At 35.2% G+C, this 26,711-nt stretch overlaps 1 protein-coding gene across 3 annotated transcripts in view; it reads right to left on the reverse strand.

The window, feature by feature from the left end:
• GRIK2 (glutamate ionotropic receptor kainate type subunit 2) overlaps positions 1-26,711 on the reverse strand; it is a 672,482-nt gene that overhangs the window by 164,620 nt on the left and 481,151 nt on the right. For all 3 annotated transcript variants that reach the window (XM_028104281.2, XM_088024271.1, XM_028104282.2), the window contains exon 11: positions 1,570-1,793. In XM_028104281.2, coding sequence (XP_027960082.1) covers positions 1,570-1,793 — 224 coding nt within the window. The remainder of the gene's footprint in view (positions 1-1,569; positions 1,794-26,711) is intronic.

Genomic DNA, 26,711 nt, shown 5'->3' on the forward strand with positions numbered 1-26,711 from the left:
ATAGCCAAACCACATGCCTCTAACTGCAAATGTACTTTTAAGCTGGGAAAGAATTCAGATGTCTCAGTATTTGCTTTTGAATGTAATCTCAGAAGATTTGGGCTCAGAAAATTAGTAATATCTGAAATTCCTAATACAAATTTGAGGTAACTCAATAGTCTCTACTTAAGGTCCCCTGGAAACTACAGTAGACTTAATTCAGCTTGATTGATGCCTACACAAATTGCCTCAGAATGGTCTCAGGACATTTACCTTTAAGTTTTGATTTTATCCTTCCTGGGAACTTTCATTAATTTGATTAAGAAGGAGCAGGTGTACCTGCAGACAGGAAGAAAGGCTTTTTCTATACTTTGGAGTATTTACTTTTCTGTCTGCCTGTGGGCAGGCTGTAGAGTTCTCCAGCCATTGAATTATTTAAACTGTAATCCTTGAACTTGTTTATCTGAAGACATATAAAACAGGATGGCTTATATTGGTCACTATAAAAAAATATGTAACTGATGCAAAGATGTTCAAAAATGAAAAGGTTGTTTTATATTCACAGATATGGAAAAAGCTGGAGCTAAAAATTTGTGAACTTCATACTCCAAATTCTCATTTTGGGGGGAAAATTCTCAACTTCAAATAAAAATTTTAACATGATCTACCATACAGCTACAAATGCTATATGTACACATTGTTCCAATACAAATTTTCAGCCAAACACAAATGATACTTATCTGAAGGACTCATGTGTTAATATTAAACCAATTAGGTAGAAAATTATAAATTTGCATGGCATTTATACGTAAATATAAAAAAATATCGGTGTATAACTATAAAAATGTACTTATATCAAAAATATTATGTTACTTCTCGAAGTGATTTCATTCCCTTTTTAATGGAATGAACTAAGCGTTTTTTTACTGCTAGGAACAAATACATGACTTCATTGAGAACAGGATATGTTCAAGAAATGATAAATATCCTTAGTGGTAAATTTATCAGAAGAACCTACATAATATCATTGAAAAAATAACCCTCTTACTTAATATTTAATTTTGATGATAGTGCAAAAAATATCTGTAGTTATACATTATATTTATTTTGTGAAAAAATGAGAAATTTTATGTGGAAATTAATGGTAGTCTTTTTATAGTTAAAATGCTTATTTTTAATGGTTCATTAAAAAAAGCCTCCTTTTAAATTTTACCACTTTGGTTTTTTCTTATGACTGATTTATTAGTTCAAATTAGTAAAATATATTATTGTGCTCTCTGGCTCGAGAGAAATCTTCAAAATGAGGAAATAATTTTTATGTCCGAATTATTTGGACTGCTTTTAGAATGCTGATTAAAAAGAGTAAACTCTACCAAACTTACAGCTTACTGACACAACCAGCATGCATTCTGCCCAAAACAGCAGCTAGTATATTTTAATAAATTATGTGACTCTTCAAAGTTCATTATTCTTCAGTACCCAAAGGGAGATAAAGAAAAGGAAAAGTAAAATTATTGTGACTTTTGACAATTATTAGTTAGAAAAAGGAGGTAACAATTGCCAAAAAAATCACAAAAGTGAGCATGTTACCTGGCTATGACAAAGAGCACACAACTGACACCCAAGTAAGCCAGCAGAATATACATCCAGATATCAGGGGAGAGAGGATTCAGGAAGGAGAAGACGCCTGGGTTTGTACCATTGGGCTTGCGGTACAAAATACTTATTCCAAGTGTCATAAAGGGCTTGGAAAAGTCGATGACCTTCTCTCGAACGTAGGTAATAGCCAGTGGGGCAACTGCAAGGTCAGCTTTCTGTAGAGAGAAACAGAAGAAAAGGGGGGAAAATTGGTTCTAAGTCTCAAGAACGAAGTCAGTATCCAAATCAAACAAAACAAATACTTTACACTTAAGAATTGTCTGAGTAAGTATTACATTAACATTTAAAGCATTCTTGACTCAATTAAAGCATCTGCTTTTTCTGCTACTCATTTTTTTGTCCTTCTAGATTAGCAAACCAGAATTTATTGCCATAATAGAGAAAGAAAAAAACTGCACAGAATGAAAAAACTGAAGAAACTATTGTACATTCAGTACCTGAATTATTATGCTATGGGATCTTACAATTATTTTTAATCTAAACTTAAAAAGACACTTAATATCAGTTATTACTTGCTAAATACCTTGGTCAGATTCTAAATAGTAATAATAATAATATCTACTTCAAATTATTTAGGTGATAATCAAGAAACATGTTTTCCTGGTTATAAAACTATAAAGTACAGTTCAAAGACTTTAGTCTTTAAATAGTTAACATTTTGAAAATCAACTTTTAATGTGATTGTGTTTACTGCCTCTGAGTTCTGTTTCTATCCCTCTAATTTGTTTTCTATTATTTAATGAAAGTCCTTGCAGCTTTGCCTAAATCGCATCAGGAAATGAGTTTTTCAATTTTCACAAAGTTGCTAATTTTCCACGGTAGCTTAAATATGTTAAATTACTAATGCTTTTCACTCATCATGTTATAACCATCTGTCAGGATGAACTTAAACTCCAATATATTGAAAGAAATAATTATAATATTTTAAAATAATAAAGGCATCTATTCCCATATACGATAGGAAGCTGTTTCTACATTCCTTTTATTTTCATAAACACACTGGGCTTTCAAAGAATAAATAAGTGCTCCTTGTAGTGAGCTACAGAAAAGTGTACAAAATAATGAAATTGGGCCTCCACAGTTTCCTTACAGCAAGGATTGTTGGAGAATTTAAAAAAAGAAACTTCTCGAAGAAGCTAACTTTATTGACAATATTATTCTGGGTATGTGCGTGTATGCCTCTGTGTGTTGGATGTATATGGGGAAGAGGGAGCAGTCAGATGCCTGAATAGAGTATCTTTGAGTAGCAGTGGAGAGAGAAAAACATTTCTCTAAAAAGTAGGAGGGGGAAAAAACAGGTCTTAAGGGCCCTGGAGAGGATATCATCATATTTCATATTCATAAATCAAAGAAAATATCAATTTAGCAATAGTAACTGTTAATGTCCTTTAAGCATCTGCTATGCAACAGTCACTGTGCTAAGAACTTTACATGCATTGTCACACTTAATCCTTATATAATCCTACTCTTATTCCCATTTTCAGGTAAGGAAACGGAATGCATGAGAAGTCAAAAAATTGTTCATGGTCATAGAGCTAATTGAGCATTGGAACCAGGACATAAACCCCGAGCTTTTGGAAACTAAACCCAAAACCAACCATGACATGCACCTCAGAAGTCAGAAATGGAATCATGGAAACATTCATTCATTCATTTATTAAGGAGTTCGTAGAGATGGGAAAGGGGACTATATAGAAGCAAGGACAGTGATGAATAGATTACAGTCACTGAGAATTTTGAGGGTTAGGTGAAAAGTTTATACAGATGGAATATTTTCCACAAGGAAGAGATAGTATTTTCTCTAAGACAGAAGGGAAGGAAGTACAGATGGTTTGAAAAAGTAAACAAGTTTGTTAAGGAAAGAAAGTAATCATTTAAGAAACAAAGATTCTAGTAAAAAATGGACAACATGGTGGTTTGCTCCTTTGTAACCTCCCTCATCCTAGGCACATGAAAAGCAAAATTTTACCACATGTAAAGCATATAAGTGAATATGATTTAAATTAGTAAAATATTTTAAAATTCATCATCAGTGTCAACAAAACTTAGGAAACAATTAAAATAACATATGTTAAGACAAAACTACAACATTATTCCAAAAAAAGTTGTTTAATAGGCATATATTAATATGACTGACTAGACATACACCAAATTTTATTTAATTTTTTAAAAGATTTTATTTATTTATTTGACAGAGAGAGCGAGAGCACAAACAGGGGGAGCAGCAGAGGAGAAGGAGAAGCAGGCTCCCTACTGAGCAGGGAACCAAATGCAGGACTCGATCCCAGGATCCTGGGATCATGACCTGAGCCGAAGGCAGATGCTTAACCATCTGAGGCACCCAGGTGCCCCAACATACACCAAATTTTTTTAAAGATTTAAAGAGAGAGCACACGCTGGTGCATAAATGGGGCAGAGAGGGAGGGAGAGAGAGAATCTCAAGCAGACTCCACGCTGAGTGCAGAGACGGATACAGGGCTTGATCTCATGACCGACACGGGCTCGATCTCATGACCGACATGGGCTCGATCTCGAGATCATGACCTGAGCCAAAACCAAGAGCCGGAAACTCAACCGACTGGGCCACCCAGATGCCCAGTAAATTTTAAAATTTACTTAGTATTGCCTAAAATAAAATTTCTCTTCCAAATATAAAATGGAAAAAAAGACAAAACATTACACAGTAAAATACTTTCAATGATAAAAGAAATCAGTCATTTGAAACAAAAGATAGAGTTTTAGACATTTAGTCAAAGAAAAAATAAATGCATTGACAGACTGTGGTACATCCATATGACAGAACATTATCTAGCAATAAAGTGAAATTAACTATCAAGGTGTGAAAAGACATGGAAGAACCTTAAATGCATATTGCTAAGTGAAAGATGCCAGTCTGAAAAGGCTACATACATATGATATGATTCCAATTATATGACATTTGGAAAAGGCAAAACTATACAAGCAATAAAAAGATCTGTAGCTGCCCCAAGGACTCAGGGAGCAGAGTGACAAATAGGTGGAAGGAGAAGATGTTTACGACAGTGAAACTATTCTGTAAGAAATCATAATGGTGGGTACATGACACTGTGCATTTATCAAAAGCCATAAAACTGTACAACACAAAGAGTGAACCCTGATGTAAACTATGGACTTTAGCTAATGTCTCAATAATGGCTCAATTGTAACAAATGTACTACACTGATGGAAGCCGTTAATAATAAGGGGTACTGTGGGGCGGAGGGTAGAATGGGAGAAGTATAGAAACTCTACTTTCTGCACAATTTTTCTATAACCCTAAAACTGCTTTAAAAATATTTATTTTTTAAAATAACAGGTTGTTTTAACCATATCCTCAGTTAGTAGTATTTAATGTTATGTTGACGAAATTAATTAGAACTTAGTTGTTACTATTAATAGATCACACAAAACTTATCAAACATCAATCATCAAAAATAAGCAGTCTCTAATTACACACCAAATATGTTTTTTAAATTCATTTAAACAATCAGACCCCAGATTATCTTGCAGTAGTAAAGAACATTACTTGTACATAATAGCGTTCTCTATGAAAAAAATCTAACTTCATTACAAGTCTATTAATAATATAATAATTTTGAAATATAATCAAGATGCTGTATTAAAGATGTTTATAATGACAGATGTGATATTTTCCTATCAACTGCCATGTTATTAAAGACTAAGCCATTGGAGAAAAGAGCCTGATCATAAATTGCATAATCCAAGAACTTTTTATCTCTGTAGGTAAAGGTTATGATTTCATGAACATAGATTTAGTAATTGGTATTTCATTTTATTTTAAGATTTTAAGTTTTTATTTAAATTCCAGTTAACATACAGTGTAATACTAGTTTCAGGTGTACAACATAGTGATTCAACACTTCCATTCAACACCGGGTGCTCTTCACGACAAGTGCACTCCTTACCTTCACTCGTGTTTTATTTTATTTTATTTTTTTTAAGCTTTTATTTATTTATTCATGAGAGACAGAGAGAGAGAGGCAGAGGGAGAAGCAGGCTCCCAAGGAGCAGGGAGCCCGATGCGGGACTCGATCCCAGGACCCTGGGATCATGACCTGAGCTGAAGGCAGACGCTTAAACATCTGAGCCACCCAGGTGCCCTCGTGTTTTATTTTAAAGAATACAGTAATAAAGTAATCTTGCATTAGGAAAATCCAATGGTCAAAATTGTTTAAAAAATCTATTTCAGCCAAAGAAAAATAAATAAGTAAACTTTTATGTGTCATATGAATAGCACAAAGGAAAGAAGAGCTCACTTCTACCTGATCGGGTCAGTGAAGCTTAAATGATTACACTCGTGTTGTGTTTTGAAGATAGAGTCTGAGAGGACAAAGGTCAGAATTGAGAGGGTGGCAACAGCAGGGGAAAAAAATCTCATTGAAGTGGCTTAAATTAAATGTGTCCATTATGGGCCAAGACCATATTCTTTGCTCATATCACTTCCATTAATCCTCACAACAGTCCTACCAAATTTGTAGTGTGATTTTCTTTTTTACAGATGAAAATCCAGAGTTGTGAGAGTTTAAGGGATATATGGCTCCAAAGATGACTTGACCATACTCATTTCTCACTATTTTTCTGTGCAAATTCATCATTACTATTTCTTCTGCTTTATTTTTTCTATATTTCCCTGACCAAAATGATCTTCCCTTTCCTTCACTATACACATTCTATAGGACACATCTCTGGTTCTTTTCCTCCTATGTAGCCCTCTTTGAACAATCCATACACATTAACTTCTCCTGAGTGAATTTTTATAGCACTTTTAAACTTAACCATATAATTTAATTGGAACTATATTTATGTTGTATTGTTTCTAATTTTTTCACATACAAGTCAACTAATATGAGACACCTGAACATACATATTGTAATTGTGTCATCCTTGTTCTGGAGAGTGTAGGCACTTGGGAACCTGCAGACATGCCCTTCAATCAAAGCATGTAGCTCTGAATTGAGAAAATCATAAAGTATCCCTCCCTGGAAATTTCACAAAGATGGCTGGCCAGCAGCTATCTTATTAATATGTTTTTATTTAATATTCTATCAATCATTCTATGGGGAACTCTTCCAAATTGTTTTACTATCATAATAATCAATCTAACATCCCTGGGGCATTGGACAAAATCTGACACCAAGGAACTCCTTGGTAAATGTTTGCTAAATACAGTTTCAACTTACTAAAATACAATTTAAATTACTAAAATTTTCAAAGTAAATCACGCAGAGAATTTCAAAAGTAAAATTTTTTACTGATCTTACTCTAGAAATAAGATTTATTTGTACATTAATGTAATTTCTAGTGAACTAACCCATCTAGGGGAGAACAGAATATTCTTTTTAGGGAGTTATATAGGTAATAGCAATGTTTTGATTAAAGTTTTATAGAACAATGGTAACATTTATTGGTCTAATTTCCAATTACCTAATACAAAAGTTAGATAACAAAGCATATCTTCATGAATGTCACAATGACTCCAAATTTGATCATGTTGAGAAAACCTTCTTTATGAAGTCCTAGTATTCAAAGAACTTTATGATATTATTTTATAATACAAGCTCTGGTCAGTGAAACATCTTAAGCATGCTTCTGAAAGTTCTTGTAATTTAACAATGGAAAACCAGTTCTAAATACTTTTCATTTCCATAATGTTGTGGAGTGCTTAGGAAAATGGGTAAAATATAGTGGTAAGTGCATTTGAATAAGTTGTAAATATTTTAACTGATTTAGCTAAGACACTTAAGCTAGTTAATTATGATATTTTTTAAATTTTTTATTGTTATGTTAATCACCATACATGACATCATTAGTTCTTGATGTAGTGTTCCATGATTCATTGTTTGTGCATAACACCCAGTGCTCCATGCAGAACGTGCCCTCTTTAATACCCATCACCAGGCTAACCCATCTCCCCACCCCCTCCCCTCTAGAACCCTCAGTTTGTTTTTCAGAGTCCATCGTCTCTCATGGTTCGTCTCCCCCTCTGATTTTTCCCCCCTTCATTCTTCCCTTCCTGCTATCTTCTTCTTTTTTTTTCTCTGAAACAAATAATGCAATATATGTTAAGAAAAAAAAAACTAAGCTAGTTAATTATGATATTAATTTTAATGTTACTTTTAAGTGACACCACACTCTCCTAAACTCTTCATAGTGCTGTGAACGCATGCTTTCACCTCTGTGTGCACTTTTAGGGAAACGTAGTTCACTTTCTGTACACACAGCTTACCACCTCCATCACTATCCACCTAGTCACACCACCTACATGCTTGCAGTGGCCTCCTCATTGGTCCCCTGGTTTCATTCTTGCCCAACTAGAGTCTGTTCTTCATCCAAAGACAAGTTCTTTATAAAACACATACCAGATTATCACTTCTGGCTCAGAATTCTCCAATGACTTCTAGCACACATAGAATGAAACCTAATCTTGGCCTAACAAAGCTCTATGAGAGATGGCCCCTAATTATTTAATCAATATCAGTTCCTATCACTCTCCTGGTCTTAGTAAGATCACTCTTGTTCTAACTCTGGTCACATGGCTAATCTTTAAACGTGTACACATTTCTGGCTCAAGGCTTTGTACTTGCTTTTCCTTTTGCCTGGAAAGCTTGTCCCTCATACATCTACATGGCCTTATTCACTCACTCAAATGTTCTTATGTGTCTGTTCTCATATCAGTCACTCAAAGGGATCTTGCTGACCACTCAATCTATCACTCTTTATCTCCTTACCATGTTTTCAGTTTCTTCATAAAACTTATCATGACCTGAAATTATGTCATTTCTTGTTGGTCTCCTTCCAATAGTATGTCTCTTTTGAGTAAGGAGTTTCTCCATTTTGTCCACTTCTGCATCTCCAGTGCCTACTACAGTGTCTGGGTCTTAAATATTTTTAAATGATTGAGTGAATGCATAAAACTATCCTTACTGCTAATTCTTTTCCCAGTACTTCCCTAAACTTCTTTACAGAAGTTTACTTTCTTACAACAGTGAGATTTTCCATGTGCATGATTTCTATTTTTATATAACAAAAATAATTAAAAAACTGATAAACTATTTCATGTTTCTGTGATAAACTGGACTTCAGTTTTTATAATAAACAAGAAGTTCCCTCATACCATTATGTTAGTCAGTACTCACTAGATTATGTTTAAGAAAAACATGTAAAGAGATTAAAGTTACATGTTTCATATATGTGAAAACCTAACTTCAAATTATATATGTTACATACAGTATACAAACTAATATCTATTTGTAGTTTTACAAAAACATAATCTTATATTTTAGAAATATGCCTTCAGTTGCTTTTCACCAAACTAAGTACTAACCACATTGTACATAGTGTACAGTGGGCAATTTAGTTATAAAATATGGAGATTTCTTTTATACATGAAAGGCCTGAACAGGGACAATTAAGAAAGAATTAAACACAGGCGGCAGTATTAAACACAAGCCGCAGCTGTTACTTTATTGATGCTTAAGTAAGCCTGCTGATAATTTCAAGTGATATTGACTACATCTACCAAGCTTGCCTTTAATACCAGAATGAAAAATAAACTTCTCAATCGGTAATTCTTCAGAAGATCCATGGCTCCAAAGTATTTCTAGAGTTTGATGGTTTTTTGTGGGGGGGAGTGAGGGTTGAAGGGGATTTAATGGCTTTTGTTTTGTGTTGTGTTCCTCACATTCAGTTCTGATTTTGTTGTGAACTCTCAACTGGATGGCTTATAAATATTAATATTTCTGTACTAGAATTGTTATGATATCTTCCTTTCTCCCTTCAGTATTCCACGGGACTTATGTAGACTAATGTAGTAGTTTAATTAATTTAGCTCCCTTGAAAAAATTGAGTACACGGAAATTGAGGAGTGTTTTCCACATTGATAATTTCAAGAAAACTAAATTTCAATGAAAAATAATCTGAAATCTTCATATCAATAATTCAAAGTGGAATTTAGTATATCTGTTATTCATGAGCAAAGCACTGAAAGATGGTTTCTCTGACATTTTTTGTTGTGCATTTTGGGTATATAGATTTCCTGATTTTAAAAATAAGTCATATCTTTTAAAATTATAATATAAATGAAAACACTTTATTCTGTCCAAGAGAATCACCCAAATGTGAAAAATATTCTATTATATTCTATAATCCTTATAGTTATATATTTAAACATACATAAAAAAACAAGGAAAAATCCACAATATTACTCAAACTTAATGTTATTATATATTTATCAAGCAAATAAGAACCTGTTGAAAAGAGAGAGAATGAATGGCTTCTTTGAAACAAATTTATATTAAAAGTTTCAAATAGAAAATAGAAACAACCCAAAATAGTATTAAAATCTCATGTTATTCCTTGAACCTATAAAACATTTACACAATTTCTTGTTACTGGTTGAAGGTATTATTTCACCTATATATTTTCTGCTAAATCTTTTTTCATTTCCCAGTTTACACGCTACGGGATCACAACCAGTGGACCACGAAACAACTACTAGCACTAAGATGGATGACTATGAACTATAGGGAAACTTCCTAATGCAATTGTGAACTTGTAATTCTGCTCTGTAAACTGTTCTTCAGTGGATAATGGATTAAGCACATTGAATTCTCAGGATCTATTTTAAAATAATAGGTAAATTATAACTGCTGTAAGTAATCAATGATATAAAATGTTTTATTACGATCAGTTCATTTTAAAACTGGATGTTAATTAATTTCAAATAATTTTAAAAATAATTTTAGAATCAATGTATTTAGAACGTTTGCCACAATAACAAATATTCCTTGACAAAATATTATCAAGATTCACTCTGCACCAGGCCTGGGGCAAAGTATAGGATACAAAGGTATTTAGGATAGTCTCATTTCTCAGGTGCTCACCATGGCAATGGAAACAAGCAATTGGAAAGGTCTAATAAGTATTTCAGCTGAAGTGTGTATGAATAAGTTGAGCTATGTACAGTTATGCTATAATTTTACTGGCTTGCCCACTTGTTGCTCTAATGGATTATTATAAAATGATATTCCTTATTAGAATTTACATTAATTTTGCAAAAACCCAGAGTTGAAATGGGACCTATACACAAACACTTGTTAGTGTTTTACAAAAAGTGCAATGGATTCAAGAGGGAAAAATGCCAGTAATATAACCCGTCTTATAGCTTCTGATTATCTATTCTTTATTACTAGATTTTTTTAAAACTATGACTTAAAATTTAAATTAAACTTTTAATTTTAAAATTAAAGTGATCTTTAGAGTAATCAATATGAGAGCAATAAGAAGAGTCGAATGGTAACACTTGTAAACCATGTGAGTAAACTGGAAGGCACACCTAGCTCAACCTCTTCTATTCCCTTTCCCAGTTAAAATAAAAATAAACACTGATTTTCCTATACAGTCTCATTAGTCTCACCTGAAGGCATTTGTTACACTCATTTAAATACTCTAGAGAATAAATTATAACAAGATCTTCAGTATATCTTCTGACAGAACATGGATTTTTAACTCTTTATTCCATAGAACGTACCTTGGTTTATAAATAGATTTACATCATATGCTGAATTACTAAGCAAACCTAACTTTGAATGGGTCAAATTAAAATATAAATTTACTTAAATCTCTACATTCAAAATCTGTATCATATGCTCATACTTAGAACATATTAGTATTTGTTAAATGGGTAAACTGTTAATATACAGGGTAAGAAAGAACTTTGTGTAATAAAAATATTTATATTGATATAACAGCTAGTCATCATTGGTGTTGCATGTGGGTATCTTTACAATTAATTCTTTAACATGGTTCCCATGACTAATAAAATTCCCTGAATCTGTACTATTTAATCATTAAGTTTTGTAAAGTTTTAACTATACTGATTTATTCAATATCTGTTAAAATTTTTGAGGTATGAAGGAACTTAAAATCCTGCCATCTATCCTAAGTCATTCATTTACTAATTTATTAAACAATTTGTTATTAAACAATTCACTAATTTATTCAACAAATATTTATTCTCGAGTGACAGTTCTGATGTTCATAGTACTGGCAGAGCCAAAGTGAAAAAGAAGACAGACACTAAGCATGAAAAAATTAGAGGATGTAATTTCAGGTAGTAAAAGAATGTTAATGAGTGAAGGTAAAGCCAGTAAGAGGATCAGAGTATGACTAGGGAGAAAGGAGGGCACTTATTTTTATAAAATGGACAGAGGAACCTCTCCACCGTCCTGACATTTGAGTCCAGATTTCAGTCAAGTCAGAGATAAAGCCCTGGGAGGGTGTGAGCAGAGTTCTCCTGGTGGAGGAGATCGTGAGTTACAAAGGCTCTGGCGGTGGAAGCAAGCTGACTAGGCCAGGGGAGCAGCGACTATGTCTCTAACCCTCCAGACCTTCTCCCACATTAATCATCCTGTTGATCCTCTCCAGAAAATCTCACTGATTATAGAAACATCACATGAAAACACATTCCAACCATAAACAAAAAGAATCAGATTTAGAAGAGAAAATTTGTGTCACTGCACCTCTCATGTCATTCTCAGTGTGTTTTTTCCGCTAAAATTAAAATTCCATTCTGATTTGTTCTCTTTATTCTATAAATGTGATCCTCAAATATTATTGTGCTCAAATTCAACTGCAAGAAAACTACTTGGGCCTTAGAATTTGTTAAAATACCTATCTAACTGCTGATTAAAAGTTTAATCAAAACACTGATCCCATGATATTGTGACTCAGTATTATACAATAATAATAGAAGAAAAAAAAGATTACATTGTGCACAATATTTCTGAACCTGTGACATGACCTTGCTCCCACAACACCTATGTGATCTCCTGCCTATACAAAAATCACCCATTGATTAATAGGAATGACTTTATGCCCTCTGTAAATATCACTGGGAACAGCAATTTCTTTCTAGCTTATTTGATTTTCCAAATAATTCAGGTATAATAACTGAACTTAGACCACTTCCCCATGTTTGTTAACAAAAATTAAGGTCATTCCATATTTGTTCATGAGATTTTAACAATATATCATCACCATGTATTTAAAGAGACTTGGGTAACTCACAGGTAAATTTGAATATAAAGGTTAAGCAAAAACAAACAAACAAAAACTGTAAAATAGCAAACAAGTCTTTCCAATACTATTGCAGTTACAATAGTGTTTGATAGTAGAAAACTGGATACAAATAATAATAAAAAGTTCTCTAAGAAAAAAGTTAGAATATTCCATCTATTATTTTATCCAAACTGCCCTTCCTTCCTTCCTTCTTTCTTTTTTTTCACTTTCTCTCTTTCTGCTAAAACCAGAGAGAATGAGTTTTTTTTTTTTTCTAAAGGGCATATACAATAAAATTAAGTGTCAAATAGCAGGATTTCATAGAAGGATTAAATAAAAGAATTTAAGACAGAGATCATAAGCAAGGAAATTTTTCTATTGAATGGAACTGGACCATCTGTTCCAGACTGCAAGAGCCTTAAATATATCCTTAATACTTAACCCTGGAATGTCAAACCTAGAATATTTAAGAAATAATTCTAAATCAGAAACAGGCTAATATACAAATGTATTCCCCCAAGATCACCTATAATCTGGAACTGTAAGTAGCCTACATGCCTCAAAAGGGAATTGTTAATAAATCGGGGTATAACAATAAAGAATTACTATCCACTGTTAAATAGAATTTTATGATATCTCTGATAAAAGGGAATGAATGCCAATAATGTCAGTGGATATAGAAACACACAATATTAAACATGAATTCAACTAAATAAAAACATAGTAAGAGAGGGAATCTACAGATTAAAATGGGTCTTGGGATATATCAACCGATCACAAATTAAAGAGAATTTTTAGATCCCAATTTAAACAAGTAAATTGTAATGAATGAGTAAATAAATACTATAAAGCAATCAGAATCAGAAAAATGTAAATAAATACTGTTGGTTGAATACTTGATGTCATTAGGAATCATATTTTTTTTTTCCTGTGGGATAATGAGGGAGTGGCCATTTAAAAAAAATTTAGTCCCTTTCTTAGTGATAAATACTATTTATACATAAACTTATGAAAAAATATGACATGATATAAAGCCTAGGAATTGCTACAAAATAATACAGGTGGCAAGAAAATTGATGAGAGTTGAAATGAAATGAGATTGGTGAAGAGTTTTCTAATCTTCAAGGGTTGGTGATAGGTACATTGCCCCCCCCACTTTCCTTTTCTATTTGTTCATGTTTGAAAAGTTCTATAATATAAACTTTTAAAAGTATAAAATCATTAGTGGAAAGAAATCAAGCAAAATATTAGTAATGTTTGTCAATAGTTATAGAATTATGGTTTTACCTAAATTTTGTAATTTTTGTATAAGGAAATATATGACATATGAAATACATCACTAATCAAATAAAACACAATGATAAGCAATAAAGTAAATCCATAGAATTTCTGTGGTCATTATGTTTAAGAATATAAAGATTGAGATACACATGCAAAGAGTTTTATTTGATCTAAACTTATAGATTAACTTCAGGACAAATACAACTATTTTCTGAAAATAAACTATTAAAACATGAAATGGGGCAATAAAGTACTGCTTTGTTTTAATTTAATTTCTGAAAAGCAAATGATATATTTTGCATTTTGAGGATAAGGAAAAATAAGCTTCCCGCCCCTTTTTTTAAAAGATTTTATTTATTTGACAGAGAGAGAGCATGCACGCAAGCACAAGCAGGGGGAGCGGCAGGGAGAGGGAGAGGGAGAAGCAGACTCCCCGCTGAGCAGGGAGCCTGATGCTGGGCTCTATCCCAGGACCCTGCATTCATGACCTGAGCCGAAGGCAGATGCTTAACCAACCAAGCCACCCAGGTGTCCCTAAGTTCCCTTTTCATAAGTATTTTAATCTGAATGATTCAAATGGAACCTCTGATATCAAATATTAAGTAATATGTTGGAGAAAATGCTACCATATTTCAAGGCTACTGATTCCTATCTTTTTCATACATTCATGTAGTTTTTCCATGTAGGATTAAAAGGGAGCAATAATCAATCAGATTATCTTTCTGTAGATGTAAAGAAAAAAATGTCAAACAAAGAGTAAATTTTAAAGTAACAAATAACCATGATTTTAGAAGGTAATTACTATTCCTTCACCAGTTTAAAAAGTTTGCATAAATATATCCCATAGTAAAGTAAAATCAGCTTTTATCTTCTCAGCTGTGAAATAATATGACAGGATCTATCAATCAGTATTTACTGGTAGACTAGACAGAATAGGGATGCAAAGACAGTTAGGCATGATCCCTCCCAGAGCTTTTATAAGAGTCCTTGAAGCAAGAAATATTCAGAGGAACTATAAGAACACAACGAATTGTATGAGGAAGAGATCAATGGAGTGGTTAGGAGAAGATTCATGGAATATTTGAGACTCACACTATGAATGAGAAAAAACAATATAGCAGTTAATAGGCTTAAATTCTGAATTCATTAGCAATCCAAACTTTCCAATCAAGAGCCACAACTTGTTTCCATAGTTCGTGGCTCAAAAGAGGGGTATCTGCCAATCTTTAGCTTTCTAAAGGGCAGCCTAAAACCCAAGCCATTGGCAAGAGCTTGAATCATTGCTAGAGTTATAGCTAATGGCCTTGAGCTCTGCCCACTAGTAAGAATGATCTTGCCCAGTTTTGGTTCTGCATAGCTAGCACTGATAGCTGGATAGCTATAGGAGCCCAGTGAACACTGTCATGTTTCAACTTGTCAGGGAACCAAGCCCAGGCATTTAGAAGAACCTCTCTGAATCAAGGTTCCTATTGAGTTCGCAGCTGCAATTCAAGCTGTAAGGTGGGGGATAAAATTGCCACCAAAGGTGTAGCTACCTTTTTTCATGTAAAGCCAAGATGTCACAGCTGCCTGCCTGGCTGAGTTCTTAAATACACTATTTCAATTTGACAAGAGAAACTTTTGAGGTCTTTCCCACATTGTTAGTTATAAATTCCAAGTTGACCTACCTCAAAATAGTCTCATCAGGCCATGGAATCCCAAGATTTCTGTGGATCAGTCATTCAGTTTCTTTCTTTCTTTTTTTTTTTTAAGATTTTATTTATTTGAGAGAGAGAGAATGAGAGACAGAGAGCATGAGAGGGAGGAGGGTCAGAGAGGGAAGCAGACTCCCTGCTCAACAGGGAGCCCGATGTGGGACTCGATCCCAGGACTCCAGGATCATGACCACAGCCGAAGGCAGTTGCCCAACCAACTGAGCCACCCAGGCGCCCAGTCATTCAGTTTCAGCAAGTAGCGGCAAGCTAATGGCCGCTTTTTAAAGTGGGTTTACTTGGTAGCTGTGTCTAAAAAGTGATTAGTACAGAATCTGAAGGAGAACTTCAGGTATAGGATAACAAGAGGCAAAATCATCACAGAAGGGTCCTTAGAGCTAAGGGGTCCCAAAAGTACTAGGACTTTTCTACATGTAATTGTTTATGAGAGGATCCTCTCTGAGCAAATTCCAATAAATCCTCAGCTATCATCTTTTTAAATATTACCTCCTTCCATTTTCTTCTGGAACCCCTACTAGAGACATGATGGAATGTATCACCTAATCCTCCATGCCTCTAAGTTCTTCTTTTAGAAGTTTATTTTCTTGTCTTTTTGTGCTGTGTGCTGATTAATCAGTATATTTTTTCCATTTAACTTCCTCTTTAGTATATCTTATCTATTAAAGTTTTTTAATACCTTTTCATGATACTTTAAAAATGTTCATTATTTCATTGTATTTCATACTTTATTTCACTATTTTTACTACATAATTGTATTTTTTACAAATATTTTATAGAATTTTAAAAGATATTTTGCCTTCAGTTTTTATTTTAAAATCTTTATCAGATATGGGGTCCCTGGCTGGCTCAGTCAGTGGCACATATACTCTCGATCTCAGGGTTGTGGGTTTGGGCCCCACGTAGGGTATAGAGATTACTTAAAAAAATAAAATATTTTTTAAAAAATAAAAAATAAAGTCTGTCAGATCTATAAAATGTATTTCATTAGGATAAAATTCATGTTCAATGATATTTTTCAATGCAAGCTTGTTTTTGTCATTTTTCTCTATTTCTCTCTCTCTCATATATTCTTACAGGTACCTTTCTAGGGGTTCTATTACTCCTTTCACCCAGTGCCTCCTCCCCAGTCTTCCGATCCCTATGTTTTATATGGGTGGTTTGAGGTTCACATGTCCTGATGATATTGGTGGTATTTTGAATCTAATTCCTAAACAATTAGGTAGCTTGAGAGAGTTCCCAGTTACCTGGCTGAATCTAGGCCCACAACTTTCAGATAAGCCAAAGCCTCCGGCAGCAGTATTTTCATGCTGCTTTCACAAGTAAGGAAGCACAATTCAAGGCCCTAGTGTCAAGCACTAAGCCTGCCTTCAGACTTGGATATTACATGGAGCATTTTTAATCCATGGATAATTCTAGACCAACATGCCCTGCTTTGGGATCAGAAGCCCTGAGTCCCATAGCTTTAGTCAGTCTTACTCTGCTTATTTTGCATGGATTTTGTTATGGGTATTAATCAAACAGGAGTCTGTCAAAGCTTGATGTTATTACACCATCCAGACAAGAAATAAAGCACTATTTTTTTCTAAGTTTACTATAATATACACTCTTTCTAGTAGCGCTTAAAAGTCAGACAAGGTAAAGATAGCAAATAGAACTGGGAAGCAGTTACTTAAGAGAGGCAATTGGAAAATGAAGAGAATGTTATGGGGGCACCTGGGTGGCTCAGTCTGTTAAGCACTGGACTCTTGTTTCCCTCAAGGGGGTTGTGAGATCAAGCCCTGCCTCAGGCTCTGTGTTCAGCAGGGTCTGCTTGAAGATTCTGTCCCTCTGCCCCTCCTCTCTCTCTGTCTCTCTCCCTCCTTCTCGTAATCTAAAAATAAATATATAATACTAAAAAAAAAAAAAAAAAGAGGATGTTATGGAAGCCGGTAGAAAAGAGTGCTTCAAGAACAGAGTAGTAAGCTGAAAAAAGAGCTTCTTACAGATCAAATAAGATAAAGCCTAACAAATATCCACTGTATTTAACAACTTGTAGACATTACTAAGAATGGTCTTTTGATGACATGTTACTTCAAAGATTATCATGGGCAAGATGTGAGAAAATGGAGTAGGTAGTGCAGCCAACTGGTAAAGATGTTTAACTCATAGGGTAAAAAGAAACACTGCGTGGTGGTGGAAAGGGATTTTTTTAAATTGAGAAATCATAATCTTTTAAAAATACAAATGCAAATAAATCAGAAGAGAAAGACCCAGATGTCTAGAGAAAGAAAGAGACATGGGTATAAAAATTCCTGAATAGGCAAGCTGGAATGGAAAAGAAAGATGAAGAGAATATGTTCAGTAAGAGAAGAGCAATTTCTCCATGAAATGAAGGAGAGAAGAACGGGTGTTAATGAAGCAGTGCTTGTTATTTTGATGATGGAGGTTAAGGCAAAACATTCTCATCTAGTCATTTCTAGGGCTGTTATGGTAGTATAGTATTATAGTAGGGCTATTCAACTACATTCCAGTCTGTGTTTTTCTGAGCACACAGTAGATTGCACCCTCTCTTTCCTTTAAAGTTGACCACAGCCATATGATTTATTTTGGACAATGGAATATAAGCAGACACGGTGTGCTTTCCTTTCTGGGAAGAAACTTTTTGAGTGTCCAGGTCACCATGTTCCCCTCTCTTTCCCCAGTGTGATAATCAGTAACGCTCCAGTGGGGCATCTCCATCAGCTTGGTTTCTTGAGTGAGAAAACATGGAGCAGAGCCCTCAGCTGACCTTTGATCATCTATATGTAGTGGGAGTAAGAAACAATCTCTGTAAGTACAAATTACTAAAATATTTGAACCTAGTTCATGCTGCGTAATCCAGGCAGCCACGAGGATATGACCCAGTCTCTTGAAGTAAGTAGAAGTGAAAGAGATAGAGTAGCCATCATTGACAGGGAGAGAAATTTCAGCAGTAGAGAGGCCTACCAGGATAAAAAATAATCAAGTGAGAGATTAGAAATGAAAGGAGATTATCCCTGATGGAGGGAGTAGGGATCCAGAAGGTATAATGAGTGGCTTGTAAGAAAGGGAAAGAGTGGTAACTTGGGTCAGAGCAAAGTCAACAGAATGCAGCACATTATGGAAGTAAAGATACAGGGAGAATTACACAGACTGGATAGTCTTAAAATTTTTACAATGTCCAGTAATAATAAGTTGTGAGATAAAATTTGTTTAAAATAACTAAAAACTCATTTTCATGTTTAAAAATACACTACTGAAGATACAAATTGCAATCCCATGGCTTTCCACTAAATTCTCAACACATGGCTATTTTGTGAGAGTCGGTTCACATGTCAACCTTCTACTGTTTCTTCTCTTTGGTCTCATACACAAGAAGAAAAAGAAAAAAGAATGTCATTTGGATGGCTCCATCCCTAGATTCCAGAGTAAGTGCAGACTTATCCTTATTTGTTTATTCTTTTGATAATTTCAAGGAGAAGTAGGGTGAATGGAAGAGGAAAAGAGATGTCTGAGTTTGGGCTGTCATTCATTTCAGATATTTTGCTGCTATTTTTATCAAGAAAAAAATGCTGATGATAACTAAGACTTATTGAATGCTTATAATATACTTGGTATTATTCTAAGAACTTCATCTGTTTTATGTCATTTAATCTTTAGCATGAAGTGCATGCTTTTGTCAATGCTCTTTATAGTTATGAAAAATGAGACTCAGGATCCTTAGAAGTTGCCCACGATCACACTTCTGATAAGAAATGGAGGGGGATTTGGAAATTTGGCTGAACTCCAAAGTTATTCCACTGGTTATAATTACAAAGCTTTTTTAATATCAAAATATACCAGTGGACTGATTATCTTCCAACATAGAATAAAAATCTATTAAGGAATAATGAATTGAAAGTAAATTTCAGTGAGAATAGCAAAAAAATCTGTGATCAAGTCTTCACTAAATTATCCAAGTTCATATTGACATTTAAACAAGAAGCACTGTCCTTGACAACACACTGGATCTTCGTTCATTCAAGCAATAACTGTCTTTTACTCAGATTTATTCTTTTAAAACTATTTTTAGTATATACATACATAAATGTATACTGTTTGTATGCATTAATAGACAAATATATACAGTATGTGCATATATATGTGTGTGTGTATATATATATACACACACAATGTGCATATATAAATATGTGTAAACATGTATGTGGGTGTGTACTTGTAATACTGTACCAAGTACTTTAAAAAATTGTGAAAGCCAAGTTTATTTATTTATTTATTTATTTAATTTTTTATTGTTATATTAATCACCATACATTACATCATTAGTTTTTGATGTAGTGTTCCATGATTCATTGTTTGTGCATAACACCCAGTGCTCCACGCAGAATGTGCCCTCTTTAATACCCATCACCAGGCTAACCCATGCCCACACCCCCCTCCCCTCTAGAATCCTCAGTTTGTTTTTCAGAGTCCATCGTCTCTAATGGTTCGTCTTCCCCTCCTGCTATCTTCTTCTTCTTCCTTTTTTTTTCTTAATATATATTGCATTATTTGTTTCAGAAGTACAGATCTGTGCTTCAACAGTCTTGCACAATTCACAGCGCTCACCATAGCACATACCCTCCCCAATGTCTATCACCCAGCCACCCCATCCCTCCCACCCCCCAATACACGAACAACCCTCAGTTTCTTTCCTGAGATTAAGAATTCCTCATATCAGTGAGGTCATATGATACATGACTTTCTCTGATTGACTTATTTCACTCAGCATTACACCCTCCAGTTCCATCCACGTTGTTGCAAATGGCAAGATCTCATTCCTTTTGATGGCTGCATAATATTCCATTGTGTATATATACCACTTCTTCTTTATCCATTCATCTGTCGATGGACATCTTGGCTCTTTTCACAGTTTGGCTATTGTGGACATTGCTGCTATAAACATTGGGGTGCACGTAGCCCTTTGGAACCCTACATTTGTATCTTTGTGGATAATACCCAATAGTGCAATTGCTGGATCGTATGGTAGCTCTATTTTCAAATGTTTGAGGAACCTCCATACTGTTTTCCAGAGGGGTTGCACCAGCTGGCACTCCCACCCACAGTGTAGGAGGGTTCCCCTTTCTCTGCATCCCTGCCAACATCTGTCCTTTCCTGACTTGTTAATTTTAGCTATTCTGACTGGTGTGAGGCGGTATCTCATGGAGGTTTTGATTTGGATTTCCCTGATGCCGAGTGATGTTGAGCACTTTTTCATGTGTCTGTTGGCCATTTGGATGTCTTCTTTGGAAAAATGTCTGTTCATGTCTTCTGCCCATTTCTTGATTAGATTATTTGTTCTTTGGGTGTTCAGTTTGATAAGTTCTTTATAGATTTTGGATACTAGCCCTTTATCTGATATGTCATTTGCAAATATTTTCTCCGATTCTGTCGGTTGTCTTTTGGTTTTGTGGACTGTTTCTTTTGCTGTGCAAAAGCTTTTTATCTTGATGAAATCCCCATAGTTCATTTTTGCCCTTGCCTCCCTTGCCTTTGGCGATGTTTCTAGAAAGAAGTTGCTGCAGCTGTGAGGTCGAAGAGGTTGCTGCCTGTGTTCTCCTTTAGGATTTTGATGGACTCCTGTCTCACGTTTAGGTCTTTCAACCATTTGGAGTCTATTTTTGTGTGTGGTGTAAGGAAATGGTCCAGTTTCATTCTTCTGCATGTGGCTTTCCAATTTTCCCAACACAATTTGTTGAAGAGACTGTCTTTTTTCCATTGGACATTCTTTCCTGCTTTGTCGAAGATTAGTTGACCATAGAGTTGAGGGTCCATTTCTGGGTTCTCTATTCTGTTCCATTGATCTATGTGTCTGTTTTTGTGTCAGTACCATACTGTCTTGATGATGACAGCTTTGTAATAGAGCTGGAAGTCCGGAATTGTGATACCGCCAGTTTTGCTTTTCTTTTTCAGTATTCCTCTGCCTATTCAGGGTCTCTTCTGGTTCCATAAAATTTTAGGATTATTAGTTCATTTTCTTTGAAAAAAGTGGATGGTATTTTGATGGGGATTGCATTGAATGTGTAGATTGCTCTAGGTAGCACTGACATCTTCACAATGTTTGTTCTTCCAATCCATGAGCATGGAACATTTTCCATTTCTTTGTGTCTTCTTCAATTTCTTTCATGAGTATTTTATAGTTTTCTGAGTACAGATCCTTTGCCTCTTTGGTTAAATTTATTGCCAGGTATCTTATCGTTTTGGGTGCAATTGCAAATGGGATCGACTCCTTGATTTGTCTCTCTTCTGTCTTGTTGTTGGTGTATAGGAATGCCACTGATTTCTGTGCATTGATTTTATATCCTGCCACTTTGCTGAATTCCTGTATGAGTTCTAGCAGTTTTGGGGTGGAGTCTTTTGGGTTTTCCACATACAGTATCATATCATCTGCAAAGAGTGAGAGTTTGACTTCCTCCTTGACGATTTGGATGCCTTTGATTTCTTTTTGTTGTCTGATTGCTGTGGCTAGGACGTCTAATACTATGTTGAATAGCAGTGGTGATAGTGGACATCCCTGCCGCGATCCTGACCTTGGGGAAAAGCTCTCAGCTTTTCCCCATTGAGAATGATATTCACTGTAGGTTTTTCATAGATGGCTTTTATGATATTGAGGTATGTACCCTCTATCCCTATACTCTGAAGAGTTTTGATCAAGAAAGGATGCTGTACTTTGTCAAATGCTTTTTCTGCATCTATTGAGAGCATCATATGATTCTTGTTCTTTCTTTGGTTAATGTATTGTATCACGTTGATTGATTTGCGGATGTTGAACCAACTTTGCAGCCCAGGGATAAATCCCACTTGGTCATGGTGAATAATTCTTTTAATGTACCATTGGATCCTATTGGCTAGTATTTTGGTGAGAATTTTTGCATCCATGTTCATCAAGGATATTGGTCTGTAATTCTCCTTTTTGATGGAGTCTTTGTCTGGTTTTGGGATCAAGGTAATGGTGGCCTCATAAAATGAGTTTGGAAGTTTTCCTTCTGTTTCTATTTTTTGGAACAGTTTCAGGAGAATAGGTATTAATTCTTCTTTAAATGTTTGGTAGAATTCCCCTGGGAAGCCATCTGGCCCTGGGCTTTTCTTTGTTGGGAGATTTTTGATGACTGCTTCAATTTCCTTAGTGGTTATAAGTCTGTTCAGGTTTTCTATTTCTTCCTGGCTCAATTTTGGTAGTTGATACATCTCTAGGAATGCACCCATTTCTTCCAGGTTATCTAATTTGCTGGCATAGAGTTGCTCAGAATATGTTCTTATAATTGTGTGTATTTCTTTGGTATTGGTTGTGATCTCTCCTCTTTCATTCATGATTTTGTTGATTTGGGTCATTTCTCTTTTCTTTTTGATAAGTCTGGCCAGCGATTTATCAATCTTGTTAATTCTTTCAAGGAACCAGCTCCTAGTTTCGTTGATCTGTTCTACTGTTCTTTTGGTTTCTATTTCATTGATTTCTGCTCTGATCTTTATTATTTCTCTTCTCCTGCTGGGGTTAGGCTTTCTTTGCTGTTCTTTCTCCAGCTCCTTTAGGTGTAGGGTTAGGTTGTGTATTTGAGACCTTTCTTGTTTCTTGAGAAAGGCTTGTATTGCTATATACTTTCCTCTCAGGACTGCCTTTGCTGTATCCCAAAGATTTTGAACAGTTGTGTTTTCATTTTCATTGGTTTCCATGAATTTTTTTAATTCTTCTTTAATTTCCTGGTTGACCCATTCATTCTTTAGTAGGATGCTCTTTAGCCTCCATGTATTTGAGTTCTTTCTGACTTTCCTCTTGTGATTGAGTTATAGTTTCAAAGCCTTGTGGTCTGAAAATATGCAGGGAATAATCCCAATCTTTGGTACCAGTTGAGACCTGATTTGTGACCCAAGATGTGATCAATTCTGGAAAATGTTCCACGGGCACTAGATAAGAATGTGTATTCCGTTGCTTTGGGATGGAATGTTCTGAATATGTCTGTGAAGTCCATTTGGTCCAGTGTGTCATTTAAAGTCTTTATTTCCTTGTTGATCTTTTGCTTAGATGATCTGTCCATTTCAGTGAAAGGGGGTGTTAAAGTCCCCCACTATTATTGTATTGTTGTCAATGTGTTTCTTTGCTTTTGTTATTAATTGCCTTATATAATTGGCTGCTTCCATGTTAGGGGCATAGATATTTACAACTGTTAGATCTTCTAGTTGGATAGAGCCTTTAAGTAGGATATAGTGTCCTTCTTCATCTCTTATTACAGTCTTTGTTTTAAAATCTAGTTTGTCTGATATAAGGATTGCCACCCCAGCTTTCTTTTGGTGTCCATTAGCATGGTAAATGGTTTTCCACCCACTCACTTTGAATCTCTGGGTGTATTTGGGTCTAAAATGAGTCTCTTGCAGACAGCATATTGATGGGTCTTGTTTTTTATCTATTTATTTATTATTTTTATTTTTTTAAAGATTTTATTTATTTATTTGAGAGAGAGAATGAGAGAGAGAGAGAGAGTACATGAAGGGGGGAGGGTCATAGGGAGAAGCAGACTCTCTGCTGAGCAGGAGCCCAATGCGGGACTCAATCCCGGGACTCCAGGATCATGACCTGAGCCGAAGGCAGTCGCTTAACCAACTGAGCCACCCAGGCGCCCCATGGGTCTTGTTTTTTAATCCAATCTGATAGCCTGTGTCTTTTGATTGGGGCATTTACCCCATTTACATTCAGGGTAACTATTGAAAGTTATGAATTTAGTGCCACTGTATTGCCTGTAAGGTGAGTGTTACTGTATATTGTCTATGTTCCTTTCTGATCTATGCTGCTTTCAGGGTCTCTCTTTGCTTAGAGGACCCCTTTCAATATTTCTTGTAGGGCTGGTTTCGTGTTTGTAAATTCCTTTAGTTTTTGTTGTCCTGGAAGCTTTTTATCTCTCCTTCAATTTTCAGTGACAGCCTAGCTGGATATAGTATTCTTGGCTGCATATTTTTCTCGTTTAGTGCTCTGAAGATATCATGCCAATCCTTTCTGGCCTGCCAGGTCTCTGTGGATAGGTCTGTTGCCAATCTAATGTTTCTACCATTGTAGGTTACATATCTCTTCTCCCGAGCTGCTTTCAGGATTTTCTCTTTGCCTCTGAGACTCGTAAGTTTTACTATTAGATGTCAGGGTGTTGACCTCTTTTTATTGATTTTGAGAGGGGTTCTCTGTTCCTCCTGGATTTTGATGCCTGTTTCCTTCCCCACATTAGGGAAGTTCTCTGCTATAATTTGCTCCAATATTCCTTCTGCCCCTCTCTCTCTTTCCTCTTCTTCTGGGATCCCAATTATTCTAATGTTGTTTCATGTTATCGTATCGTTTATCTCTCAAATTCTGCCCTCGTGATCCTGTAGTTGTTTATCTCTCTTTTTCTCAGCCTCTTTATTTTCCATCATTTGGTCTTCTATATTGCTAATTCTCTCTTCTGCCTCGATATCCTAGCAGTTAGTGCCCCCATTTTTTATTGCACCTCATTAATAATCTTTTTTATTTCAACTTGGTTAGATTTTAGTTCTTTTATTTCTCCAGAAAGGGTTTCTCTAATAACTTCCATGCTTTTTTCAAGCCCAGCTAGTATCTTTAAAGTCATGATTCTAAACTCTAGGTCCAACATCATACTAATGTCCATATTGAGTATGTCCCTGGCAGATGGTACTACTTCTTGTTCTTTTTGTTGAGGTGATTTTTTGTCTTGTCATTTTGTCCAGAGGAGAATAGATGAATGGAGAACAAAATGCTAACAGGTTAACAACGTCCCCAGCAAATATACTCTATACAAATCAGAAAAGACCTGAAACCAGGGGGAAAAAAAAGAGAATGAAAGAAAAAAGAAAGAGAAAAAAAAAAAGAAAAAGAAAAAGATAAAAACAAACAAAAACAGAACCAAACAAAAAAAAAGAATATGATCAAATATGATCAGGCTAGTGCATAGATCAGTGCCACACACTAGATTTTGGGCGTATTTTGGTCTGTTAGAAAAAAGTGCCTCCTAAAATTTTAAAGGAAGAAAGACTTATATATGTACAAAATAAGGGTTGATACAATGAAGGAATGGAAGATGAATGTAAAGATGAAAATTATAAAAGATTTTATAAAAGGAATTGATAGATAAGAAGTTGTTTGAAAAAAGAAAGAAGAAGATTTAAAAAAAAAAGAAAAGAAAAGAAAAAGGGAGAGAATGTGATCAGGCAGGAGACTAGAACAAAGCCGTACATTAGTGATTTAGGGTTTATTTTGATCTGTTAGAAGAAACTGTATCTCAAAATTTTTAAAGAGAGAAAAACTTATATATATATGCCAAAAATAAGTGTAACTACTATAAAGGGATAAAGTATGACTCTAAAAATGAAAAATAAAAAAATGTTTTTTTTAAAAAAGGGATTGATAAAATGTTGGTTGAAAAAGGGAAAAAGAAAAATTCAAAAAAAAAAGTTAAAAAAATTAACTTTGAAAAACTAATGAATCATGGTAAAAAAGCCATGAATTCTATGTGCAGTATTCCCCTAGCGCTGGAGTTCTCCCGTTCTCCTTATTCGGTAAACTTGGTCTTGCCTTGCTGTCTGTTCAGGCTGATCTTCTGGAGGAGGGGCCTGTTGCCGTGGTTCCCAAATGTCTTTGCCGGAGGCGGAATTGGCCTGCCCTTGTTGGTCCGGGCTAAGCCATCTGCTTGGGTTTGCTCTCAGGAGATTTTGTTCCCTGCAAGCTATCGGTACAGCTTTGGAGGACTACAGTGAAAATGGTGGCCTCCCAATCTCCCCCCGGAGGAGCTGAGAACACAGGGCCCCGCTTCTCAGTGCGCCCCCAGAGAAAAGCAGTCACTCCCATCTCCCTGGTCTCCAGCCGCACTCCGTGCTCACCCGGCCTGGGACCGAGCGCTTCTATTTTTGGCACCCGATCCCGTGTGGAGTCTCCAAACCCAGCAGATCCCTCCGGTGCGCTCCCGCGCCGCT

The sequence above is a fragment of the Eumetopias jubatus genome, unplaced genomic scaffold, assembly GCF_037043125.1.
Source record: "Eumetopias jubatus isolate StellerSeaLion01/CBP00866 unplaced genomic scaffold, mEumJub1_p1.0 scaffold_6, whole genome shotgun sequence".
NCBI classification, from domain to species: domain Eukaryota; kingdom Metazoa; phylum Chordata; class Mammalia; order Carnivora; family Otariidae; genus Eumetopias; species Eumetopias jubatus.